A 23,182-nucleotide genomic window follows, 5' to 3' on the forward strand; every position below is an offset into this window, starting at 1 on the left:
TTATTTTTCATTTTTATCTTTAACTCTGCATTGTTGGAAAAGGACCCGTAAGCATTCCACTGTTAGTCTACACCTGTTGTTTACAAAGCATGTGACAAATAAAATATGATTGGACACTCAATAACCCGCGGGAGGCGCTATCTATCCATTTCAAAACGAGGCGTAGATATTGACATTCGTCCCCTATCCACAGTTCGTTTTGTATAGAAAATTGATTGATTCAGACAGGTTAGGATTTGAATGAACAGAACCTCCACATAAACCAAGGCTTTTCTCTTGTCTCTGATGCTGGTCCCCAAAGTAGACGACATTCTCTCTGCGTCTCGGCAGGGGTGTGACTCGGAGAGCAAGGCAGCTGCTCCACAGCCGACAACCCCCCTCTCCCACCCCTTCACCCACACGCCCCAGCCCCCCTCTGTCTCGGCAGTCCCAATTGCCATTCCAACGAACACTCCTTGAGGAGCAACAGCTACAACTGAGTCCGCGAAGTGGATTACTGAGTTTTTCGAAAAGAAAAAAAAAGATTTGCAGTATTTTTGGAGCAATGTGCGAGTGTATAGATGCGCTTTTGGACTACAATTTGGCATCGATAAAGCGCGAGAAAGGCGGAGAGAAAGCGCATTGTAATGCTCCATAGCTTTGCTGTTTCTCGGTGGATTTGGCCGATGATTTGAATGAGTGAATAACAAAAATTGCTTGATTACTACTTTCGGCGATTGGATGTAGGCTAGTGGAATGGTTTTATTTGTTGCATTAATTCAAGACATGAGAATAAAGAGACGTGTAAAAGGTTCTACGTCTCCGGTGGTTTAGGTGCTGTGTATTGTGTGGCACCATCCGAAGGGTCCAGGCAAAAGCTTTATTAATGTTGCAAGATCCTAGTTTATGACAATGGATTACTTGCTGTGGATATGCAGCGTTGTGCTTCCCGTGGTATTAGCTGTTGAAGGTATGTATGTAAAATAATTTCATATACTACACTTTTGTTTGAACTTTTCTTTCACACGTAGCATCATTCCGATTAATCAGGTTCTAATACAAAATTAATTGGTATATACAGCCTGAAACTAATGACTGCAAAATCGTGTAAATTTACCTCACAAGACAGAATGTTGAATAAAATGACATTTGTACTCGGAATTTGAGACAAAATATCCACAGGAAATATTGTTTACCCGACTTTTTAGAGGGCTGGTAGGTACAGTGCCTTGCAAAAGTATTCAGACCCCTTGGATTTCTTCACATTGTATTGTGATTAAAATGAACGTAATTGTCATTTTTTTTTAACAATCTACACAAAATACTTTCATGTCAAAGTGGACGTGGTTTTTTATTTCTATATATATATGATGCTATAAAAAAAATCTAACAAATATAGTCGTTGCATACGTTTTCAGCAAGCCTAAATTGGTGCAAGTGTAACATTTAGCTTAAATCACATGGACTCATTCTGTGCAATATTAGGATTGGACATTATTTTTTCATGACTAACCCTTCCTCTGTCCCCCATCCATACATACATTACATCTGTAAGTTTGGCTCCCGAAGTGGCGCAGCAGTCTAAGGCGTCACTGGTTCGATTTCAGGCTGCATCACATATGGCCGTGATTGAGGGGTGTACAATTGTCCCAGCTTCGTCCATGTTTGGCTGGAGTAGGCCGTCATTGTAAATAAGAATTTGTTCTTAATTGACTTGCCTAGTTAAATAAAAGGTTAAAGTTCTCTCAGTCAATTATTCCATTTCAAGCACAGATTCAACTACTAAGTTGAGGGAAATTTTCAAAAGCCTCATAAAGAAGGGCAGTGATTGGTAGATAGGTAACAAAAACAAATCAAACATTGAATATCTCTTTAAGCATGGTCAAGTTAATAATTATGCTGTGGAGGATGTATTAAACCACCCAGACACATCAAAGATAGTCATCCTGCTGAACTGAGCAGCAGGACAGAGACCATGAGACCATTGGGGATTTTAAAACAGCTACAAAGTTTAAAAGCTGTGATGGGAGAAAACTGAGGATGGATCAACAACGTTGTACTGACTCCACAATAATGACCTAAATGACAGAGTGAAAAGAAGAACACAAATATACTAAATCAAAATATTCCAAAACATGCATCTTTAGGCACTAAAATATTACTGCAAAAACGGAATACACTTTTTGGCCTAAATGCAAAGTCTTATGTTTGTGGGCAAATCCAACACATCACTGAATATCTGCGGCCTTATTTGCAAGCATCGGCGAATACTGGGGATTTTTTCAGGATAAAAAGAAATGGGATGGAGCTAAGCACAGGCAAAATCCTAGAGGAAAACCTGCTTCAGTCTGCTTTACACCAGAGACTAGGAGAGGAATTCACCTTTCAGCAGGACAATAACCTACAACAAAAGGCCAAATCTACACTGGAATTGCTTACCAAGAAGATAGTGAATGTTCTTGAGTGGCAAAGTTATAGTTCTGACTTAAATCTGCTTGACAATCTATGGCATGACTTGAAAATAGCAATTTGTGTAGATTGCTGACAAAAAATGACAATTAAATCAAATGTTATCCCACTTGGTAACACAATAAAATGTGAAGAAATCCAAGGGGCTTGAATACTTTTGTATATGTTTGGCACCTAGGTAAAGTTAATTTTGTACTGGACATTCGTTTTTCTCTCGTCAATGGCTATTGAACCAAGCCTACCATGACACTGAATATTGTATATTATGAATCAGGGGAGGATGGAGAACAATCAACACCTTTTTTGTTGGGTGGTTTAAAAAATATATGTTTTATGTAAATCAGAATAAAAAAAAGAATAATGAAATTCACACAAAAAAGGTGTCCGAATATATAATTTTCAATGTCGGGCTCCCGAGTGGCGCAGCGCACTAAGACACTGCATCTCAGTGCTAGAGGTGTTACTACAGACCCTGGTTCAATTCCAGGCTGTATCACAACCGGCTGTGATTGGGAGTTCCATAGGGCGGCGCACAATTGGCCCAGCGTTGTCCGGGTTAGGCTGTCATTGTAAATAAGAATTTGTTCTTAACTGACTTGCCTGGTTAAAAAAAATGGCATGGCATGCTTGGTTCAATAGCTATTGACAAGAGAACTGAATATCCAATTTAAAACACATTTTACCTTGATGCTGAACTCAATCAATCAATCAAATTCATTTAAAAAGCCATCAGCAGATGTCACTGAACCATGTACCTACAGGCTCTATAGAAAATCAGGTAAACAATACTTTCCTGTGGAAATTTTGTCTCAAATTTCGAACAGCTTGAAGGATAAACCGCCCAGACAACCGGTAGAATAAGTTTAGATATAATTGTATTCTGGCTTGTAAGGAACATTTACACGATTTTTACAGGCATTCGTTTCAGGCTGTATATACCAATTCATTGCGTATTACAGCCTGATTAATCAGACTAGTAGCCTAGATGTTTCCAAAGAATGTGGGTGTTTGCAAGCCATGATGAACTGCCAAAAATGCGATTATGTTTGAATATTACATTGTATAATAAGATGAAGCGCAGCTTTATTTTGCCAATTGCATGGCACATACAAAAATCTGTTATTTTCATTGCAGGTTTTAACTGTAATAGGCTTAAAAATTGTTTTTGCTAAAACGCCTCTGTTGCCACAGTTGAAAATGGATAGAGTAGATCGATTGTTAGGATACAAAGTTACCATTTATGTTCATACTATTCGGTACTGCCTGTTTTGTATCACACCACTGTATTGTGCTGTGGTTGAGTCACACATTGGATTTATTCTATGAAAACTGACCAATGAGAACATACACACAACACACACAGCAACAGTTCCTTGGTATAGATTTCCCCACAAAGGAAAACAGGGACGTCCCATGCATTTTCGGTCCTCCACGTGTCACCCATATGTATCACACGTCATTGCAGCTGCATCCCTGTCGCTATTGTCAAGTACCCTTTGCTGTGTTATTACACCCACTAGTTGAGTATTTCCTCATGTACTTATGTTGGGTTGCTTGACCAAGCCCACGATACAGCTCGATTTGACATAAAGTATTAATCCTACATAAAACACCCATATACTGTATTTTGGTTCTCACAAAGTACACAGGGTATTACCACAGATAGGAGCTAGTTACCAGTGTCTTTGATATTACACTAATGGGGCGGTTATATACTGACTGTTCATATATGTTCAAAATAGGTGCCAAACATTACAACATGCTCAGTGTTAAAAGCTTTAGCGTCAGTCTATACATTTTCTTTCTGTAGGGTAAAGCCAATATCTCTAGCAATTTAAAGAGGAAGGAAGAAACAAATCCTCTAATATCCTGAAGCTTTCTCTCCTTTCAAAATACTTCACTTATATGTAGTCGTTTCAGGAACACAAACAATACTAATCGTATTGTAATTACCAGAGGATCATACTCTCCCAGTTGCTAGCCAGTCAATACCAATCAATGGTGTGTGTCATTGGACACATACAAAATGACAGTCCAAAGATACATGTAGGCAAGTTTCCTTTAGATCTGTCTGATCAAGCCGACTGTAATACACAATGTAATTGGTATATACAGCCTAAAACATTGGAGTGCAAAATCATGTAACATTTCCTTACAAGCCAGACTGTTGAATATAATTACATTTGAACTATCTCTACCTGTTGTCTGGGCAGTTTTTCCTTCAGCTGCTTGAAATTTGAGACAAAATATCCACAGGAAAGTATTCTCTCAACCAGTGAAGCTGGTTGAGAGAATGCCAAGAGTGTACAAAGCTGTCATCAAGGCATCTAAAAGAATCTAAAAGATCAAGTATATTTTGATTTAACACTTTTTTTGGTTACTACATGATTCCATACTTGTTATTTTGTTTAGTTTTTATGTCTGTTACAATAATAGTAAAAATAAAGAAAAACACTTGAATGAGTAGGTGTGTCCAAACTTTTGACTGGTACGGTACATCAGGAGGGTTGGCAAACCAGGTCCGCGGTTTGTGCTGAGTTCATGGTTTAGTCGACTTGCTAACTGGTTGTATTTATACTCGTGCTTTGGCCAACTACTGTAGTTTAGCAGGTCGGACATTTCAGAGTTTCCTAGTTCCGACTAGCACATATCCTGTGTTTTGGGTTATGCCAAGCTGGCCAAATCCCAGGGAGAGATGAATATCCTCGGATTTATTTCTGCTTTATGCAGGGTCACACACTTTTAATTGAAGTCTGTATATTTATGAATTGTCAATCTGATATCTTGAATATGGTTTTTATGCCAATAATTTGTGATTGTTTGTAATGGTATGTCGAAGTATCCCATGTACCATACTTAAAGCAAAAAATCCACTCAAGATATTGGACTTTCAAGAAGCAAAGTGCCCAGCTAACCTAATCCAAGGCAACTTCATTTAGGCTATACCAGCTCCTTTATATATTTCCAATTTCCGCCACGTTCCCTGCCTGCCTTTCCTTCTCTGAGTAAAATGTGCTTCTCTTGGACGCCAGCCAGTGTTATCGCTCATCAATTATGGTGTCAGCATCTAAATCAATGCAGCGGCAGCCTCCCTAGCTGGTCTCACAGAGATTTTCATAGGCTGATGATCAGCCAATTTTCCCCCCGACCAACAACTTCAGTTACTCAACACTGGGTTGTTAACTAATGTCTGTCCTCTGAGGATGGGTGGAGCTTTGAGTAGCTGAAGTGCATTATGGGTTTTAGGGTTGTCGGGGTCGACGCCTCGTTGTCAGTATGGTGGATTCCAAGAGATTCATTGGAATTTGGTTCTTGAATTGGCAGTTGCCTGTTGGTTTCCATTACTTTTGTTTTTGTCAACAAAAAAATTGTCCTTCAAATGAATCCAATTAATTTGAGTAAAGTTTAGTGCCGTTTCACTCCAAATAGATTCATTGGAATTCATGGAAGTCTTGAATTAGCAGTTTCACATTGGTTCCCACTAGGATATGTCTTTTTTCAATACCAGTATGTCAGTTGAATTTTTATTTATTTGGTGGTTTTGAGTGCAATGTCCAACTGTGTCCTTGGGTCTGTCCATGAGTTTAGCTAGTGACCTAACCTCTGGCCTCCTAGTCACCCATACAATGCACATGTGACTCACTGACCCTGTCATCGTCTTTATGACTAACCCCTTTAACAGTAATGTTGTGTCCTTGTGCTATTTTCAGAGTCGCAATGGTATTGGAACGTAACTGCAATTACGTAATAGCTCAGAAAACCTGAACATCCTGCATAGAGATAGCTCACTAGGTATGCATGGCTGCAGAAGAACACACTAATATCCAATCATCTCCGCGCGTATAACTGCGGAAGAGCATCTCCATATCGGCGCACGCTTTATTTATCTCTCCTCTATAGAGCATACAGTAAATACGCATAATTATGAATGGAACCATATGCGCAGATGCAAATAGCCTGAAGGAGAAAGTTGAATTGGGTCAGCTTGAGTTGATTAAAGCGGGTTCATCAAGCGTCAAACATAACATTGCGCAATCTTGCAATTGTGTGTAGAAGAAAAAGGAAGATGCACTCACACGCAAACTAGATAGCGAGATAGTCATACAGAAGGCCTAGGCACTCTGAATTTGCCACTACGAATTTGCTGTTTACAGTCCAAATACCCATTTGTTGTATGTATCCGATCATGCACAAAATCAGCGGAGAGATGTTACGCCTTTGAATATTTCATCTGTCTGTGGGTGTGAGTGTGAAATTAATACGAGGAGAGGCCTTCCTTTCATAGCAGCCCATCTCTACAAAGTGAATTAAACATTAGCATGTGTGCTCCCATAGCAGCAGTGAGCATGTTTGCTCCAGTGATCAAAAACAGTATACACCATGGGCGGTGAATGCGATGCTGTAAGGACAACAAGTTCCCGTTTGAGCACAGTTTTTTGGCCCTGGGGGAGGCATCATCACTGCCAGTTTTATGACGGGGGGGGGGGGGGGGTAAATTGCCGGATTTGAGTTATAGCAACAAGGGGAGACTTTTAAATGGTACATGTACATGAAGGGCAAATGCGTAGGTAGAGAGCTGTACATTTGGGACGCTATTCAATCAAAAGCTGTGTCCGACTTTCAGGTTCCTGTCAAAAACGATATGTACTTCATTCGCGTCTAAAGCGTTTTTTGATTTAGTAATGGGCCTACAGTAAATTCTTCTCAGTCTGAATTTAACTCATGTGCTACGCCCGTGCATACAGGACCTCTAATCTACACTGATGTTCTTTGTGTGTTCGTGCGTGGAACTCTTCCCAGGCAAACACATGTTAAGTCATAATGAGCCTCACTAAGGTCTGTGGAGAGTTCAGTTGGGGTAGAGTTTATGTTACCTCAAGGCACACAGAGCATTGGAGCTAAAATCCAAGAATCAACCTGGACCCTTAGATGGGCTTTTTGTCTTGGCTCTTGTTGAATGTGAAGACAGCTAGTCAGTGTTCTTGCTGCCTTAAGAAGCCCATCAAATTGCCAGATTTGAGTTACATGGTACATGTACATGGAGAGCAAATGCGTAGGTAGGGAGTTGTACACTTGGGACACTATCCAATCAAAAGCGGTGTCCGGCTTTCAGGTTTCCGTCAAAAACAATGCTTCTAAAGCATGTTTGATTTATAATTTGGGCCTACAGTAAATTCTTCTCAATCTGAATTTAGCTAATGTGTTTAAGCCTGTGGATACAGGACCTCTAATCTAAAATGTTCTTTGTATGTTAGTGCGTGGAACTCTTCTCATGTCCTCAATCTTCACACAATACCCCATAATGACAAAGCGAACAGGTTTTTAGAAATGTTGGCAAAAAAATGTTTTTTAACGTATTTACAAAAGTATTCAGACCCTTTGCTATGAGACTTTAAATTGAACTAAGGTGCATCCTGTTTCCATTGATCATCCTTGAGATGTTTCTACAACTTGGAGTTCACCCGTGGTAAATTCTGTTGATTGGACATGATTTGGAAAGGCACACACCTGTCTATTTAAGGTCCCATAGTCCCACCAAGCCATGAGATCTAAGGAGTTGTCCGTAGAGCTCCGAGACAGGATTGTGTCGAGGAACAGATCTGACAAAAGGATACCAAAACAGTTTTGCAGCATTGAAGGTCCCCGAGAACACAGTGGCCTCCATCATTCTTAAATGGAAGAAGTTTGGAACCACCAAGACTCTTCCGAGAGCTGGCCGTCGGGCCAAACTGAGCAATCGGGGGAGAAGGGCCTTGGTCAGGGAGGTGACCTACAACCTGATGGTCACTCTGACAGAGCTCCAGAGCTCCTCTGTGGAGATGGCAAAACCTTCCAGAAGGACAACCATCTCTGCACTCCACCAGCACTCCACCAATCCGTTCTTTATGGTGGAGTGGCAAGACAGAAGCCACGCCTCAGTAAAAGGCGCCTGACAGCAAAGACTCTCAGGCCATGAGAAACAAGATTCTCAAGCTTGTAGCATCATACCCCAAAATACTCAAGGCTATAATCGCTGCCAAAGGTGTATAATTACTCTATTAGTACATTCCAAAATCACTAATAGATTTTATATAACCTTTATTTTTACAGGGCGTCACGCATGAAACCAATTTCTCTTTTTGTCATTTCTATTAAGGCACAAGGCGAGACCCAAATGCAGACACGGGAGACAGATGGTTTTAGTCTTACAATGTTAATTAATCAAAGGGATAGGCAAGAGAAATATTGTGGACAGGCAAAAGGTCAATAGCAGAGTCCAGGAGGTACAGAGTGGTAGACAGGCTTGTGCTCAAGGCAGGCAGAATGGTCAGGCAGGCAGGTACAAAGTCCATAAACAGGCAAGGGTCAAAACCGGGAGGACTAGAAAAAGGCGAATGCAAAAGCAGGAGAACGGGAAAACTGCTGGCTGACTTGGAAACATACAAGACGAACTGGCACAGAGAGACAGGAAACACAGGGATAAATACACTGGGGAAAATAAGCGACACCTGGAGGGGTTGGAGACAATCACAAGGACAGGTGAAACAGATCAGGGCGTAGCAAACTGCCTTAAAATCCTATATCTGTAGGAGCATATAGAATTTGGTGTAAAATGAAAGCCAAGAGTATATTTTTGGGGAAATGAAGACATGGATATGTTTTTCAATCATTTTCCTGTGCTGTACTGTATAGTTTACTAGGGCTGGCACAATTACCGTATAACCATGTAACCGACGGTTATGGATGAAATAAAATAACCGTAAAAAAAACTTTGAATAATCTGAAATATAAAATATATTTTGATTTGTTTAACACTTTTTTTTGGTTACTACATGATTCCATATGTGTTATTTCATAGTTTTGATGTCTTCACTACTATTAATATTATGTCCAAAGTTTTGACTGGTACTGTATATACTCATTTTGAATTGACAGCTGACTGAAGAGGGGACGGCTGGGCATTCGTGCGGTTGAGTCCGTTTCTGAGATAACATGGACTCTTAACAACGTGATTAAACTGTGTTGCCCCATTTTTAAAACAAGCAAGGTGTTGCAGCAAATGATGAATAGATTGGGCTTGGAACTTCTAACCTTGGCAATTTGACAGGTAAACTCATTTGTAAATTATTATTCTATATCTTTTTTTTTGCTATTCGAATCGTTATTACGGAGACCGTGGTCATTTGGCGGGCCAATTACCATCATCCAAAATTCCATGACCGTCACAGCCCTAAACTCTACTTTTCTTTACCATACTGTGAAAACTTTTGAAGCATAGACATCTATGGTTGGTAAAGTTTTGTCCGGTCTGGACCAACCAAATTGGGTCTTGTTTGGGGAGCAGATCTCATTAGAATAATAGCCAGTGGGTAGAATAATACTCATGCAAAGGAGGATATTACACTTTTCTACCTTTGTGTACCGATTTAGGATGCATCACCATGAAGAGAATGACATTCAAATGTTATACATTTCTGTATAGTTCAGATCCAGGACCCTTTGATGTCGTTCTGTTACCGTCATTCTGTTACCGGGTGTTGACCCACTTTAGTTCAATAATCAAAGTAGATTTTTTTCAAACTCAAGGTATCATGTTATAGCTGACACCCCATTCTATCTGCAGACATCTTTGAATCTTAAGTCGGACTAGATATTTATCAAAGAGTTTGGAAAATGTGATCACCTAAAAAAAACTGAGAGAGATTTTACTGTCATTCTGTTACCAAACTTTGCATCGGCGCTGTTGCTCAAGTAAATGTGTTTCAGTAAAATTGTCAGTAGCAATTGTTAAAAGTAGACTCATGTCGGTGTATGGTTTGTTAAACTTTGCAATCAATGGTTTTTGCTTGGCATACATTTTAATGTGAGAAAGTGAGTCTCAGCATCACCCTGTTATCCGTGGAATTGCCCTTTTACAGATGAGCCCTGTATACACATCAATATACATGTCAATATTCACATCAATACACAAAAAGCAAAACACAGTCATGGAAAACAAACACGTTCTTCATTAAAAAGGTGCTCAATCAGCCTTTTGAAATGTATTATAATCCATTTGAAGCGATAGTGTGATCAACTGTTTTGGCGCCATTTCGTGCTGCTTTGAGACAAGCGTGGGGACTCGTCTTGATAAATCAATCAATGTCCGATTTCTTTCTTTTCACTAAATCTTTGTTTGGATATTGGTTAGGCTACAATTAGGCTGTGGAAATGTTATCTAAGTTGAGGTGCTGCTCATGATCATCTTGTCTCGTTGGCTCATTTGTTAGCACTGATCAGAACATTTTGCCAAGCGTGGTACTTACTGTATGTAGCATAACACGTGGATTATTTTCCTCTTCAGTCGCCTGTGACTCCTCTTAATCGATCAATGTGATTTTGTTCCAGTGAATCGCCATCTGTATATTTGGTTAAATCTCTGTCTGGGCAAATAAGTAGAGGGGTTAGCTCATCTATCACTGATTAGACACAGTTCGCATTGCAATAATGTAGCCTAAATCAAGTGTAGGCCTATTATTTTAGCTTGATCGCGTATAGGCAACTCCAAAAGCCCACGGAGGTTGTGAAATGTGAACACAACACTCACATGCTTTTGAAAATATCGATTGTCTATTGGTATCGTGATGAAGATACTCACATTGTAAGACCCTACGCCTTCTCCCTAACAAAGCGGAGTGAGGGTAGAAAAAGACATGAAACGTCGATCAAAGAAGCATGTGCTTGCCTTGGGCTCAATTCAAAATGACAGCCATTCCACACCTTGCTGTATATATAAATATTATTTCCATTTTATTCTGTTATATTGAATTCTATTCTTAGGCTACCCTAATCACAGTCAACACACATATTTTATAGAAGGCTAAGTGTGTCTTGTTTGTTTGATGAACAAAACTACTATAGGCTGCACAGACCAGTAACATAATTCATCTCAATATGCCATTTGATTCTTTTGAAATGCCATTTTATTCGTCTTATAATGTTTCTTCGGACCTGCCTAAAACAAATGTAATAACGGATTTCCTTGTGATGGTGTATATTCAATGGATTTATTCAAATAGACGTCCACCCACATGGGCCCACGTCTACTATCGCTCCTAAACTTGCCTGCATGTGCACTGGAGATTTAAAAGGCTTATCCCAGCAAGAATGTGGTAGAAATGGGACCATATGAATTGGGTTCTAAAAAACATTGGCTGATTTTTTTTTAGCCGGCGCCATACCGTAAAGTCTGTCTGCAAAGGGAATGAGAATCAAGAAGTTAACCTTTTACACCTTATAGCTAATCTAGATCCAAACTATGGTAATAAGGAAGCTAGGACTCAGGGTTGGGGAGTAACTGATTACAAAATAAACTAACTGTAATCAGTTATGTTACCAGCAAAAAGCATTCTAATCAGATTACAGGTACTTTTGAAAACTAGATGGTTACTTCTTGGATGACTTTTAAATTCAGAAAGGATGTTTGCGAAAATACATTGACACCTTTTTCTCAATGACATTAAATTGAGCATTGAAAAAAGGTGCAAGTAACCTACCCAACCCTGATAGTTTTTACCCTTATTTAACTAGGCAAGTCAGTTAAGAACAAATACTTATTTACAATGATGGCCTACACTGGCCAAACCCGGACAACGCTGGGCCAATTGTGCGCCACCCTATGGGATTCCCAATCACGGCTGGTTGTGATACAGCCTAGAATTGAACCAGGGTGTTTGTAGTGACACCTCAAGCACTGAGATGTAGTGCCTTAGACCGCTGCGCCACACGGGAGCCCAAGACCCCATGCTTGAGCTTCTATTCAAAGTAATTGACACAACTGTAAATTGGATGTGCATTTGAGTAAGCAAAGAAGATAACCTTTTGCAAGCCTTTGGTGTGTTTTTAATGACTTCTCTCAACCATCATACAGATTGACAGGTGTCAACGATGTCTCTTGATCCTCTTATTTAATCTCTTTCTTCCCTTTATTTGTTTACCTCCTCATCCGTCGATTTTCATACTGCTGACTCTCTCAGAATTACCTGTATAATACGAGGTCACCACTCTGGGGAATCCAATATGGCTGGGCCGAGTAGTGATTTGTGATTGAATGTGATATCACTTAGTAATAAAGCTTTGAAATTCGATCGAGGTGATTTCTCCCTTTCTCCCTCCTACATTTTCTCAAATTTCTACATTTTCGGTGGTATCAAAGGCAGACAGATTTTTCTATTCCGTCATCATCTTTTTATTTAGAGCTTTATGAGGATTTAACCGTTTTCTCATGACAGACTTTCTGTGTACCCAGTTTTTTATGTATCCGTGTGGAATTGATGCCGATGGACTTACTGTCGTCTTATGAGAAGAATTGACTAAAATAATCAATTAGGTAAATAATAGACTTCTGCTTTTTGGACTATAATTTTATTTCCAACCACCACTTAATAGTTATTGCAGCGTTTCCCAAACTCGGTCCTCAGGACCCCAAGTGGTGCACGCTTTCGTTTTAGCCCTAGCACTACACAGCTGATTCGAATGATCAAAACTTGATGATTAGTTGATTATTTGAATCAGCTGTGTAGTGCTAGGGCTAAAAAGAAAGCGTGCACCACTTGGGGCCCCGAGTTTGGGAAACCCTGAGTTATTGTTTGTTACAATAGCTTCTTGGTTTAACTAACTCTCCTGTTCTTGATTTATAGAAACACTAATGGACAGCAAGTGGGCGACCACAGAACTGTCCTGGACCACATTTCCGGAGAGTGGGGTGAGTGTGTTGTTATTCCACAGCATTTGCTGCTTAGTAGAGCTCCCCCTGCTTAAACGACACACCTCCCACTGTTTTATACCTCTCTTTGCAAAGTTTCTTTTCTTTTCTTCGTTGCTAAAAACAAATGAGAAACATACACCTTTACGTTTGACTTTTAAGCAAAGTTTTTCTGAAATGAAGACCCCCCCCCCCCAAACCTCCAAAATAGTCCAAAACTCAAATCGCCCTAAAAGTCCCGAAACATAAATCTCCAATATAGTCAAAAAATACTCAACTCTGCTACATACTCATATTGGGTACATAGACCCAAAACGGCAACAAACACAACTACAAGCAACACTAGCTGAAGAATTTGGACATACAGTACCAGTCAAAAGTTTGGCCCCCCCCTCTAATTCCAGGGGTTTTCTTTGTTTACTATTTTCTACATTGTAGATTAATAGAGAATACATAACAACTATGAAATAACACATTGAATCATGTAGTAACCAAAAAAGTGTTTAAACAAATCAAAATATATTTTATATTTGAGATTCTTCAAAGTAGCCACTATTTGCCTTGATGACAGCTTTGCACACTCCTGGCATTCTCTCAACCAGCTTCTTGAGGTAGTCACCTGGAATGCATTTCAATTAACAGGTGTGCCTTGTTAAGTTAATTTGTGGAATTTCTTTCCTTCTTAATGCGTTTGAGCCAATCAGTTGTGTTTGTGACAAGGGAGGGGTGGTAGACAGAAGATAGCCCTATTTGGTAAAAGACCAAGTCCATATTATGGCAAGAACAGCTCAAATAAGCAAAGAGAAATGACAGTCCATCATTACTTGAAGACATGAAGGTCAGTCAATCCGGAAAATGTCAATAACTTTGAAAGTTTCTTCAAGTGCAGTCGCAAAAACTATCAAGCGCTATGATGAAACTGACTCACATGAGGACTGCCACAGGAAAGGAAGACACAGTTACCTCGGCTGCAGAGGATAAGTTCATTAGAGTTCACTGAACCTCAGGTTGCAGCCCAAATAACTGCTTCACAGAGTTCAAATAACAGACACATCTCAACATCCACTGTTCAGAGGAGACTGTGTGAATCAGGCCTTCATGATCGAATTGCTGCAAAGAAACCACTACTAAAGGACACCAATAAGGAGAAGACACTTGCTTGGGCCCAGAAACACGAGCAATGGATATTAGACCAGTGGAAATCTGTCCTTTGGTCTGATGAGTCCAAATTTGAGATATTTGGTTCAATCCGCCGTGTCTTTGTGAGACGCAGAGTAGTTTAACGGATGATCTCCGCATGTGTAGTTCCCACCGTGAAGCATGGAGGAGGAGGTGTGATGGTGTGGGTGTGCTTTGCTGGTGACACTGTTGGTGATTTCTTTAGAATTCAAGGCACATTTGACCAGCATGGCTATCACAGCATTCTGCAGAAATATGCCATCCCATCTGGTTTGCGCTTAGTGGGACTATTATTTGTTTTTCAACAGAACAATGACCCAACATAGCTCCAGGCTGTGTAAGGGTTATTTGACCAATAAGAAGATTGATAGAGTGCTGAATCAGATGACTTGGCCTCCACAATCTCCGACTTCAACCTATTTGAAATGGTTTGGGATGAGTCGGACCGCAGAGTGAAGGAAAAGCAGCCAACAAGTGCTCAGCATATGTGGAAACTCCTTCAAGACTGTTGGAAAAGCATTCCAGGTGAAGTTGGTTGAGAGAATGCCAAGAGTGTGCAAAGCTGTCATCAAGGCAAAGGGTGGCTACTTTCAAGACACTCAAATATGAAATATTTTGATTTGTTTAACACTTTTTTTGGTTACTACATGATTCCATGTGTTATTTCATAGTTTTGATGTCTTCACTATTATTCTACAATGTAGAAAATAGTACAAATAATGACAAACCCTTGAATGTGTCCAAACTTTTGACTTGTACTGTATTTCTCTTAAAGTGGAAGAAGCCAATAGGCAAATTACAGCTGGGAATTAATGTTTCAGCTGATCATATCCCCCATAGAAACGGTGAGAAAATAAAACAACATATATTTGACCCCCAGGCTAACAGCTCGACAGACCTTCCCCACTCCCGGGCAGTGTAATTTGTCTTTTGTACGTGAGCGCAAAGTCAGTCAATGAAAACGGTGGGTTACCATGGCAACAATCTCCAGCAGTCCATTCTTTTCAGGCCTTTCTGCAGACTCACACCGAATGTCTTTGCACCCCAAGAAGTCATATGTCATTAGGGCAAGGCGGCCCTCTCAAAATGCGTGACAAGCCCATACGTTCTGTCCGGGTGCAATTATCATATTTGTGAGGTATTGCTGCTGCGACGTGGTGCACTTGATTTATGGTGTAGAATGCTGACTCCTGGACTCATCGTTTTGGAATAAATTGCATGCGTGCGTGCTCTGCCAAATATGGAATTATGCATTCTGTTCCTCTTGTTGAATTGATCAATGTTTGGAGCCCTCATTAAGAATGGAAATTAATTATTCAGGTTGAGTTGTTAGAATCAAAAGATTAACTTCTTGGAAAAGGTGATTTATTCCTTGGGCAAAAATATGTTAATAACCCAGTTAATCATGGATCATGGTTAATCATGGATTTAATCCTGTAATAGATAGCTCTTTGAATATTTCCTATAGGTAGTCATGCCTATATTGTAGAATATATTTGGTGTAGAATATCTGGGGATATGAACTGGTGTAAATGGTATTTTTGCTGACTGTAGAGAACCATATCGCCGTTAGACCGTTGTTGAAGCTAAGTGCTGTGAAATAATTAATTGACTGCTTCACTCAATGAGGTATACTGACCACGTTTCATAGCATGCAAAAATACTTCTCACGGCTTTGAAGAGTAGGCTTGGAAATGTTCCACTTGAAATATACCACTTGAATCTTAAAGTACCGTAAAACTTCAATTAAACGCTGAGTCTCAAATAGCCGCCTGTCCCTTTTTAATAGCCGAGCAACGGCACACATTTCAGCACACAAACACCTGTTTCAAATAAACACCGGATCTAAATTAATTGTTTATGAGGTAACCATGAATTACCATGAATTGTTTATGAGGTTTAATGTTTGATTTGTTACATTAAATAATTCAGTAATGTCTCGAAAAAATGATGGCAATCATCCGTTTTTATCACGGGTAAGAAACTGCCAGCCATTGGCTGCTAACAGCTGAGAACTTCTAGCTAACTGGCAAGCACAAAAACAATCAACTTCGGGAGTACAAGCCCCCAGAAATCGTCTGGTTGCCCTCTAGTGGCAAAAGTAAGAACTGCCGAAAATGTATCGTCAAAGACGAAAACAATTACTCTGTGAAAGAAAAATATTTTGGGGGGGTTGAAATAGAGGCATACTAAGACAAATAAAACGTGACACAGTGTGTAAATGATAACACATTATTGAAGGAAATGAAGAAATGTATTAAAATGCTGGAAGTGAATGCTGGAACTAAACAATTAACTATTAAAATGAGCAAAAGCTGTGCGCGTTCGGGAAATAGACGCCTGGCTCAAATAGAAGCCGGTCTCTAATAAGCGCCTGTTGTGTTCAGTGATTTGAGCAAATAAACGGCCAGTCTATTAATTAAAGTTTTACACTATACACCATAACACCTCCATGATGCAACCAGAAAGATGACATTGAATTTGAATTGCCCCTTTAGTAAATAATGCACTGTTTGCATTATACACGATTTGAGATTAGAAATGGCAGAACTCATTAAAAATAGGCCCTATAATCTCTTTCAATATCAGCACTTACTAAATTACTGTAGCATTTGGAGAACCAACATTTCCTAGGAAGGACATTCTGATTGCTACCTTTCTTGTGCAATTATACTATGATTATATGAAGACCTAGGTTCAATTAGTATTTGTTTTCTTTCAAAGGCTTTGCATGTTAGTGCCTGCCTGGAGTGCCAGATGAGTGGGGTTTGCATTTTTGGCACTATTGCATTGGTTCAAGCAAGCTCAACCAAACGCAGCTAAACTATTTGAAATCAAATCAATACTATTTGAACCCAGGTCTGATGATATCTACAGTTCTCTTCACTAGTAACATTGTTTGTCTGTTTTCCTGCAGTGGGAGGAGGTGAGTGGCTACGACGACTCAATGAGTCCTATCAGGACATACCAGGTGTGCAACGTGCGCGAACCCAACCAGAACAATTGGCTGAGGACGGACTTCATCCCCCGTAAGGGCGTTCTGCGCGTCTACGTGGAGCTCAAGTTCTCCGTCCGTGACTGTGCCAGTATTCCCAACATCCCCGGCTCCTGCAAGGAGACCTTTAACCTCTTCTACTACGAGTCCGATGGCGATACCGCTACGGAAAGTAGTCCCTTGTGGAGGGAGACCCCTTATGTCAAAGTTGACACCATTGCCCCTGATGAGAGTTTTTCCTTGCTCGAAGCAGGCAGGATCAACACCAAAGTGCGAAGCTTTGGCCCTATTTCCAAGGCCGGCTTCTACCTAGCCTTCCAGGACCTGGGGGCTTGTATGTCCTTGATATCCGTGCGGGTTTTCTTCAAGAAGTGCTCGACGACCATCGCAAACTTCGCCGTCTTCCCCGAGACGGCCACAGGGGCCGAGGCCACCTCCTTGGTCATCGCCCCGGGGGCGTGTGTGTCTAACGCGCAGGAGTTGTCCGTCCCTCTTAAGCTGTACTGCAACGGGGATGGGGAGTGGATGGTTCCCGTGGGGTCTTGTACCTGCATGCCGGGGTTTGAGCCTGCTATGGCCGACACACAGTGCCAGGGTGAGTTTTTAGTCTATAGGTGCCTGTTTTTACTTTTAACTAAAGCCTGGTTTTTAATGATTAACTAAAGCCTGGTTTTTAATGATTAACTAAAGCCTGGTTTTTAATGATTAACTAAAGCCTGGTTTTTAATTTGCTAAGCTAAGCCCTGGTTTTTTAATGCTTAACCAAGGCTGGTTTTAAACTTAACCAAAGCCTGTTTTTTAATACTTAACCAAAGCCTGTTTTTTACGCTTAACCAAAGCTGGTTTTTAATGCTTAACAAAGCCTGTTTTTAATGCTTAACTAAAGCCTGGTTTTTAAATTGCCTTAACCTAAAGCCTGGTTTTTAATGCTTAACTAAAGCCTGGTTTTTAATGCTTAACTAAAGCCTGGTTTTTAATGCTTAACTAAAGCCTAGTTTTTAATGCTTAGCCAAAGCCTGGGTTTTTTATGCTCAATTCAAGTCACACAGTCTACTCCACCCTCTGTATGTATTGTGTGGCGCATGAATGAAGGGTGAAGGAGGGTGGAGAGTTTGCATTAATGAGCTGTTGCAGAGAGCAGCAGCATACAAATATTGAGAGAGGGCAATCAGAGGGAGAATGAGATAGTGAAAGGGAAAAAGATAGTGAGGAGAGAAAGGAAGATAGTGGGAGAGAGAGAGCGAGATTGTGAGAGAGAATATTGTGTGATGGAGAGACAAAGAGATTGTAAAGGAGAAAGAGAAATTGAGGTGGAGAGGGATATACTGTGAGAGGGGGAAGGAGAGATAAAGCGAGAGACAGACAGAGGGAGAGAGCGAGAGAGAAGGACAATGAGATTGAGCCGTGAATTGCTGATTGCCCATGCCAAAATGAGGAGCGGTCAGAGAAAGAACGAGTAGCTTCCTCGTCTCTCTCCTTTCTCCACCTGGGCGTGAGAAACGGCGAATAACACGCGCCAGAGAGCTCATTTATGGCCATTTGGCGGCTCAAGGTTAAAAGCCTGTTGTCGACGCCTGATAAAAGGCTTCAGGCGTGGCGGAGGCGGGCGGTGGCGAGGAGGAGGAAGTGTAATTTCCTGTATGGTCTCCCCACCGTTAGTTCATCTACAGGCGGCTGCACTCATTACCACCGCTCAGACCACCGTGAGCCAACACTGCCACCGCTCACCATTAATCACAGGGACGTTACCTCAGTCTAGAGAGAGTTAGAGAGGGAGAGAGAGAGGTGGAATGAAGAGAGAAGAGGGGGGGTTGTAGAGAGGGAGGGATGGAGAGAAGGGGAGAGAGAGAGAGAGAAAGAGGGAGGGAGAAATAGAGAGGGGAGGAGAGAGGGAGGGGTGGTAGAGAGAGAGGGTGGGGGAGAGGGAGGGTGAGCGGGGGGTAGGGTAGAGAGGGAGATGCCAGTGAGGGCCACAGAACTTTCCGGTATCAGAGAGAGAAAGACAAATGGGCATGCCCTTCAAGGTTAATGGATTAAAGCGGAGGATTCAGGTGATTGTCCTCGAGAAACAAACAAACAAAAGAAAACGATGCTGCAGTGTATAATAATACAAACATAAATCAGATTCATGTTTCAAGAGTGTATCTTGGCCTGAGGTCTTAGTTGAGTTACGAGATCCAAAACACATTTTCATGTTATCTTAACTTATCTATTTATTATATGGTTTTTGAGCTAGAATGTGGAACTTTAAAGTTCGCTAATTTCACACGAAGTAGTATTCCGGAGAATTAGGACTTAGCTTAAATTCAAACTGGAAAACCACTTAGCCCGACTAGTTAATCACAACCTCTCGCCAGAAAGGTTTTTACGAGCCCCCATGCTGATCAGACAGATGTTAAGCCAGAGCCACGGTTTTACACCACACTTAAAGAATGTGAGAAAGGTGAAAGTAAAGTCTAGTTTCTAAGTGATATTCACAACCTCATAGTGTAAACCTCCTTAACCATACTTTTAGTACAAATCTTAACCCCATTTGATGTTGAGACCTTTTTTGGTTTATCTTGACACTTTTGTCAATGAAGTTGCAGATTGAATTGATAGAGGATAGGCCCCCAAAAAGAGAAGCAAAATAGTATCCCTATAGTTGCATATGATTGATGATCAAGCTGCTTTGTATGTGTTCAGACCCACCTTTTTGAATTGTGTTCTTCTAAGCCCCACATAGACACTGAGTGATGGATTCAGGTGTATGCTTACTTTCAATAGTATCCTCCATCCTTGTTAGCCAGACCGGAACAATCTACTGTAATCCGTCCATCTTCATCTTTCGCTCTCAATTTACCTGTCATCCATAGTCCTCTCTGGGATAGATTGAAATCGCTCATATGTTATGATGAAAATGAGAGGGTATGAAGGATTTGCACAGACTAGCTAGAAGTTTATAAAGACTTCCTGACATATTTCCAACCCACACGGACTGAGATAGTCTAGTGTGACGATATGACACGAAGGTATTTGACAGACTAGCTAGAGGGATGTGACAAATGAGGAGGGGGAAAAAAATCTTGACCTTTACATTTTTGTATTGGTTTCCCGTTAAAACGATAAGAAATGTTAATAAATGCCATGTGATTTCAAAATGCCTCCGTTTCAGATAGTTAAGCGTTGTACCTGCATTACCATTACTGTACCTCAATTCCACCTTGCAAATGTTGCATTTTACCACCTTCTCATTTAATAACTTCTCAAAGCATTGCCATGTAGGACTTCGCTGATGTCGCTTGCCTTTCTCTGCCATTTTTCCAACTGTTAACAGCAATGACGTAGTGGTGGAGAGTCGTCTCCAAAATAATCGACTCCTTGCACGTCGACTCTCATTTCTGAGTGCCAAGATTAGAATCCGCAAGGAATCGACTCCTAAGATTTGGTACTTTTGGAACGGAGGAAACTGATTAGTTGCTGTACCTCTGTTGAAAACACACATTTGCATCTTTCAAAGCATGGGAGAAAGAGGGGAAGGGCACAGTACTGGCAGGTCGGCCACTAGTTAGACAGAGTCAGAATCGTGCACTAGGCCTATCTATCGGCAATCAAAAGCTGAATCTCACAATGGAATGCTTCATCTTGCAATGTCTCACAACTTCAGTAGAGCAGGGCCTATCATTAAGGAATAAGCGAGTATATTCTACAGGCACCAGACCGAAGACTGAACACACACTTGCATCATTAGCGAAGAGAAAGAGCAGGCAAGCCAGCACGAGGCAGAGAGAGGAGGGGGCAGGCAGAAAGAACAGTGTGGATATGTCATGGTAATCTGTATCTCGCAATGTCTTGTCTCGCAAATTAGCCTAAAGTTTACCTCTTCCTCTCTGGTTTTATTTAAATTGTACAACTTTCCCCAGGCCTTTCTAGCCTATCGTCTAGTTAGGCTATAACACGGCAAAGAATATGTTTCGTGATAACTGCACTGTGATTGACATTTTGCGGGAGGGGGTAAGCAAATGATTTTCTCTTCATGTTAACGATCCCTGTTTCGTTCACACCCCTCGCTAGAAGTTTCCTTAATAAAGAGTTAGGTGTCCCTCGCCCATTCAAACTCAACCAGAAAGAGATAGTCTCGTGTGACATTATATGTTTTCAAAAGATTTGGACAGAGTAGCTCTCTCAAACTCAACGAGAGCTGCCCTATATCAATAGTTAGGCCTTTCTAACATACTTGACCCCGGCCGGACTGAGATTGTAGTATGTGGCCGGCCTTGGTTTGGTGTTGTGCTTTATTGACTTTGACAGTGTTCTGACTGTCCCTTTCGCTTTTGTCTTTCCAATATAGCGTGCACCCCCGGGTCATTCAAGTACAAGCAGGGGGAGGGCTCGTGTTACCCCTGCCCCCCCAACAGTCGCACGAGCTCCAGGGGGGCCAACATCTGCCTATGCCAAAATGGCTTCTACCGTGCCGACAGTGACCCTCCGGACTCAGCCTGCACCAGTAAGTCAAGCGCACCGTTTTTCATTAGCGGTTGTCATTGGCCGTAGAAATTCAAGGAAGATTCTCCGTTGAGCATGGGAGATTCTCCATGCTATTTAGTCTAGGACTAGGCTTAACCTTTGTCTGAGGAAATGGCCCAGGGAGTTTCGAAAACCGCTATGGTGTAAGTGTCTGCGAAGGCAGTTTAGTTTTAACTTGAGCATCTACAGTTGTTTCCACAGACACCTTTTATCAGAGAAATCACCGTTTTTCTCAGAGATATCACAGTTGATGTGTGATAGACATGCACTGCTTTGACATTGTGACATAGCCTAACACCAAAGGCCTTTTTTTCTCTGGCGTAACATACTGTGACTGAGCCCCTATGACTCGTGCAGACTCTCCTTGTTGAGAAAATTCGGACTGTGTCACTGTGTCCAAATCTTTTCAAACCACTGTGTCACTATCCTCACAGACCATTCGGACTCCATACTTCCCCTATAGCCTGTCAGAGCGTGTGCCAGGCCTGGCAGACAATGTTTAGCAAGGGGTCGAGGGTGTTGTACTAGAAAGCTCAGCTCGGGCTCGCGTTGGGAGCCCAGCATTTCAGACTTTGTGCCCAATTAGATGAGGCCACATTCCAAACTGTGTCAGTCTAATTGGATAGGACAAAGCATGGNAGGACAAAGCATGGGGAGGGGGGGGGGGGAACTAGCTCCACTTAGGGCGAACAGGCAGAGGAGCTGAACTGAGCTGGTTGAGATGTGTGAACTGAGACACTCTGAAAGCATTACCTCGCCTCGACTTTCCTCGCCATGTGCTGCTGCCGTAGTAGGTGTTGTCTGAATCGGCTTTGAGAGGGGTTTGGGGTTTAGATTTCCCCTCAGCCTCTGTAACTGGATGAAGGAAGCATTCTGCTTGCTGCTCCAGTTGTCCCCTGTAGCATTTATCACACGCTACCCCGATTTCATACCGTTCTTATTGAAAGAGCTCGTCTCTATTGAGTAACACTGTTCCATAGGTATACACTACTATGCACCACCGCTGCGCAATAGATCATTTCAATTCAGATCATCGCTATTTTATGGGTAATGAATCAAGTTTCATGAATAGTGATGTTTAAGTCAAGCGTGGCTTGGATATGGTTTATATTCGCTATGCGAATCCTGCTATTTATTTCACCATGTATAGCAGAACATATTTCTACTTTATGGAATGAACTCCCATTGCTATTTAATGGGTAATGATTTAAGTTCCATGAATTATAATGTTGGAAGTCGTGCATGGAATGAACACGGGTATATATAAAATAAATGAAGACTTCCGTTCAATTCATTATGTGCTGGAGATCACGTTTCTCCACCAGAAAGTG

General features: G+C 41.2%; 1 protein-coding gene across 1 annotated transcript in view; it reads left to right on the top strand.

Moving 5' to 3' along the window:
- Positions 1-340: 340 nt before the first annotated feature.
- Positions 341-23,182, top strand: part of ephb3a (eph receptor B3a) — a 42,372-nt gene continuing 19,530 nt past the window's right edge. The window contains 4 exon segments of the mRNA XM_023977581.2: positions 341-949; positions 13,107-13,171; positions 17,268-17,940; positions 21,676-21,831. Of these exon segments, the coding sequence (XP_023833349.1) occupies positions 886-949; positions 13,107-13,171; positions 17,268-17,940; positions 21,676-21,831 (958 nt within the window). The 5' untranslated portion in view covers positions 341-885.

The sequence above is a fragment of the Salvelinus sp. IW2-2015 genome, linkage group LG32, assembly GCF_002910315.2.
Source record: "Salvelinus sp. IW2-2015 linkage group LG32, ASM291031v2, whole genome shotgun sequence".
In the NCBI taxonomy this organism is placed as follows: domain Eukaryota; kingdom Metazoa; phylum Chordata; class Actinopteri; order Salmoniformes; family Salmonidae; genus Salvelinus; species Salvelinus sp. IW2-2015.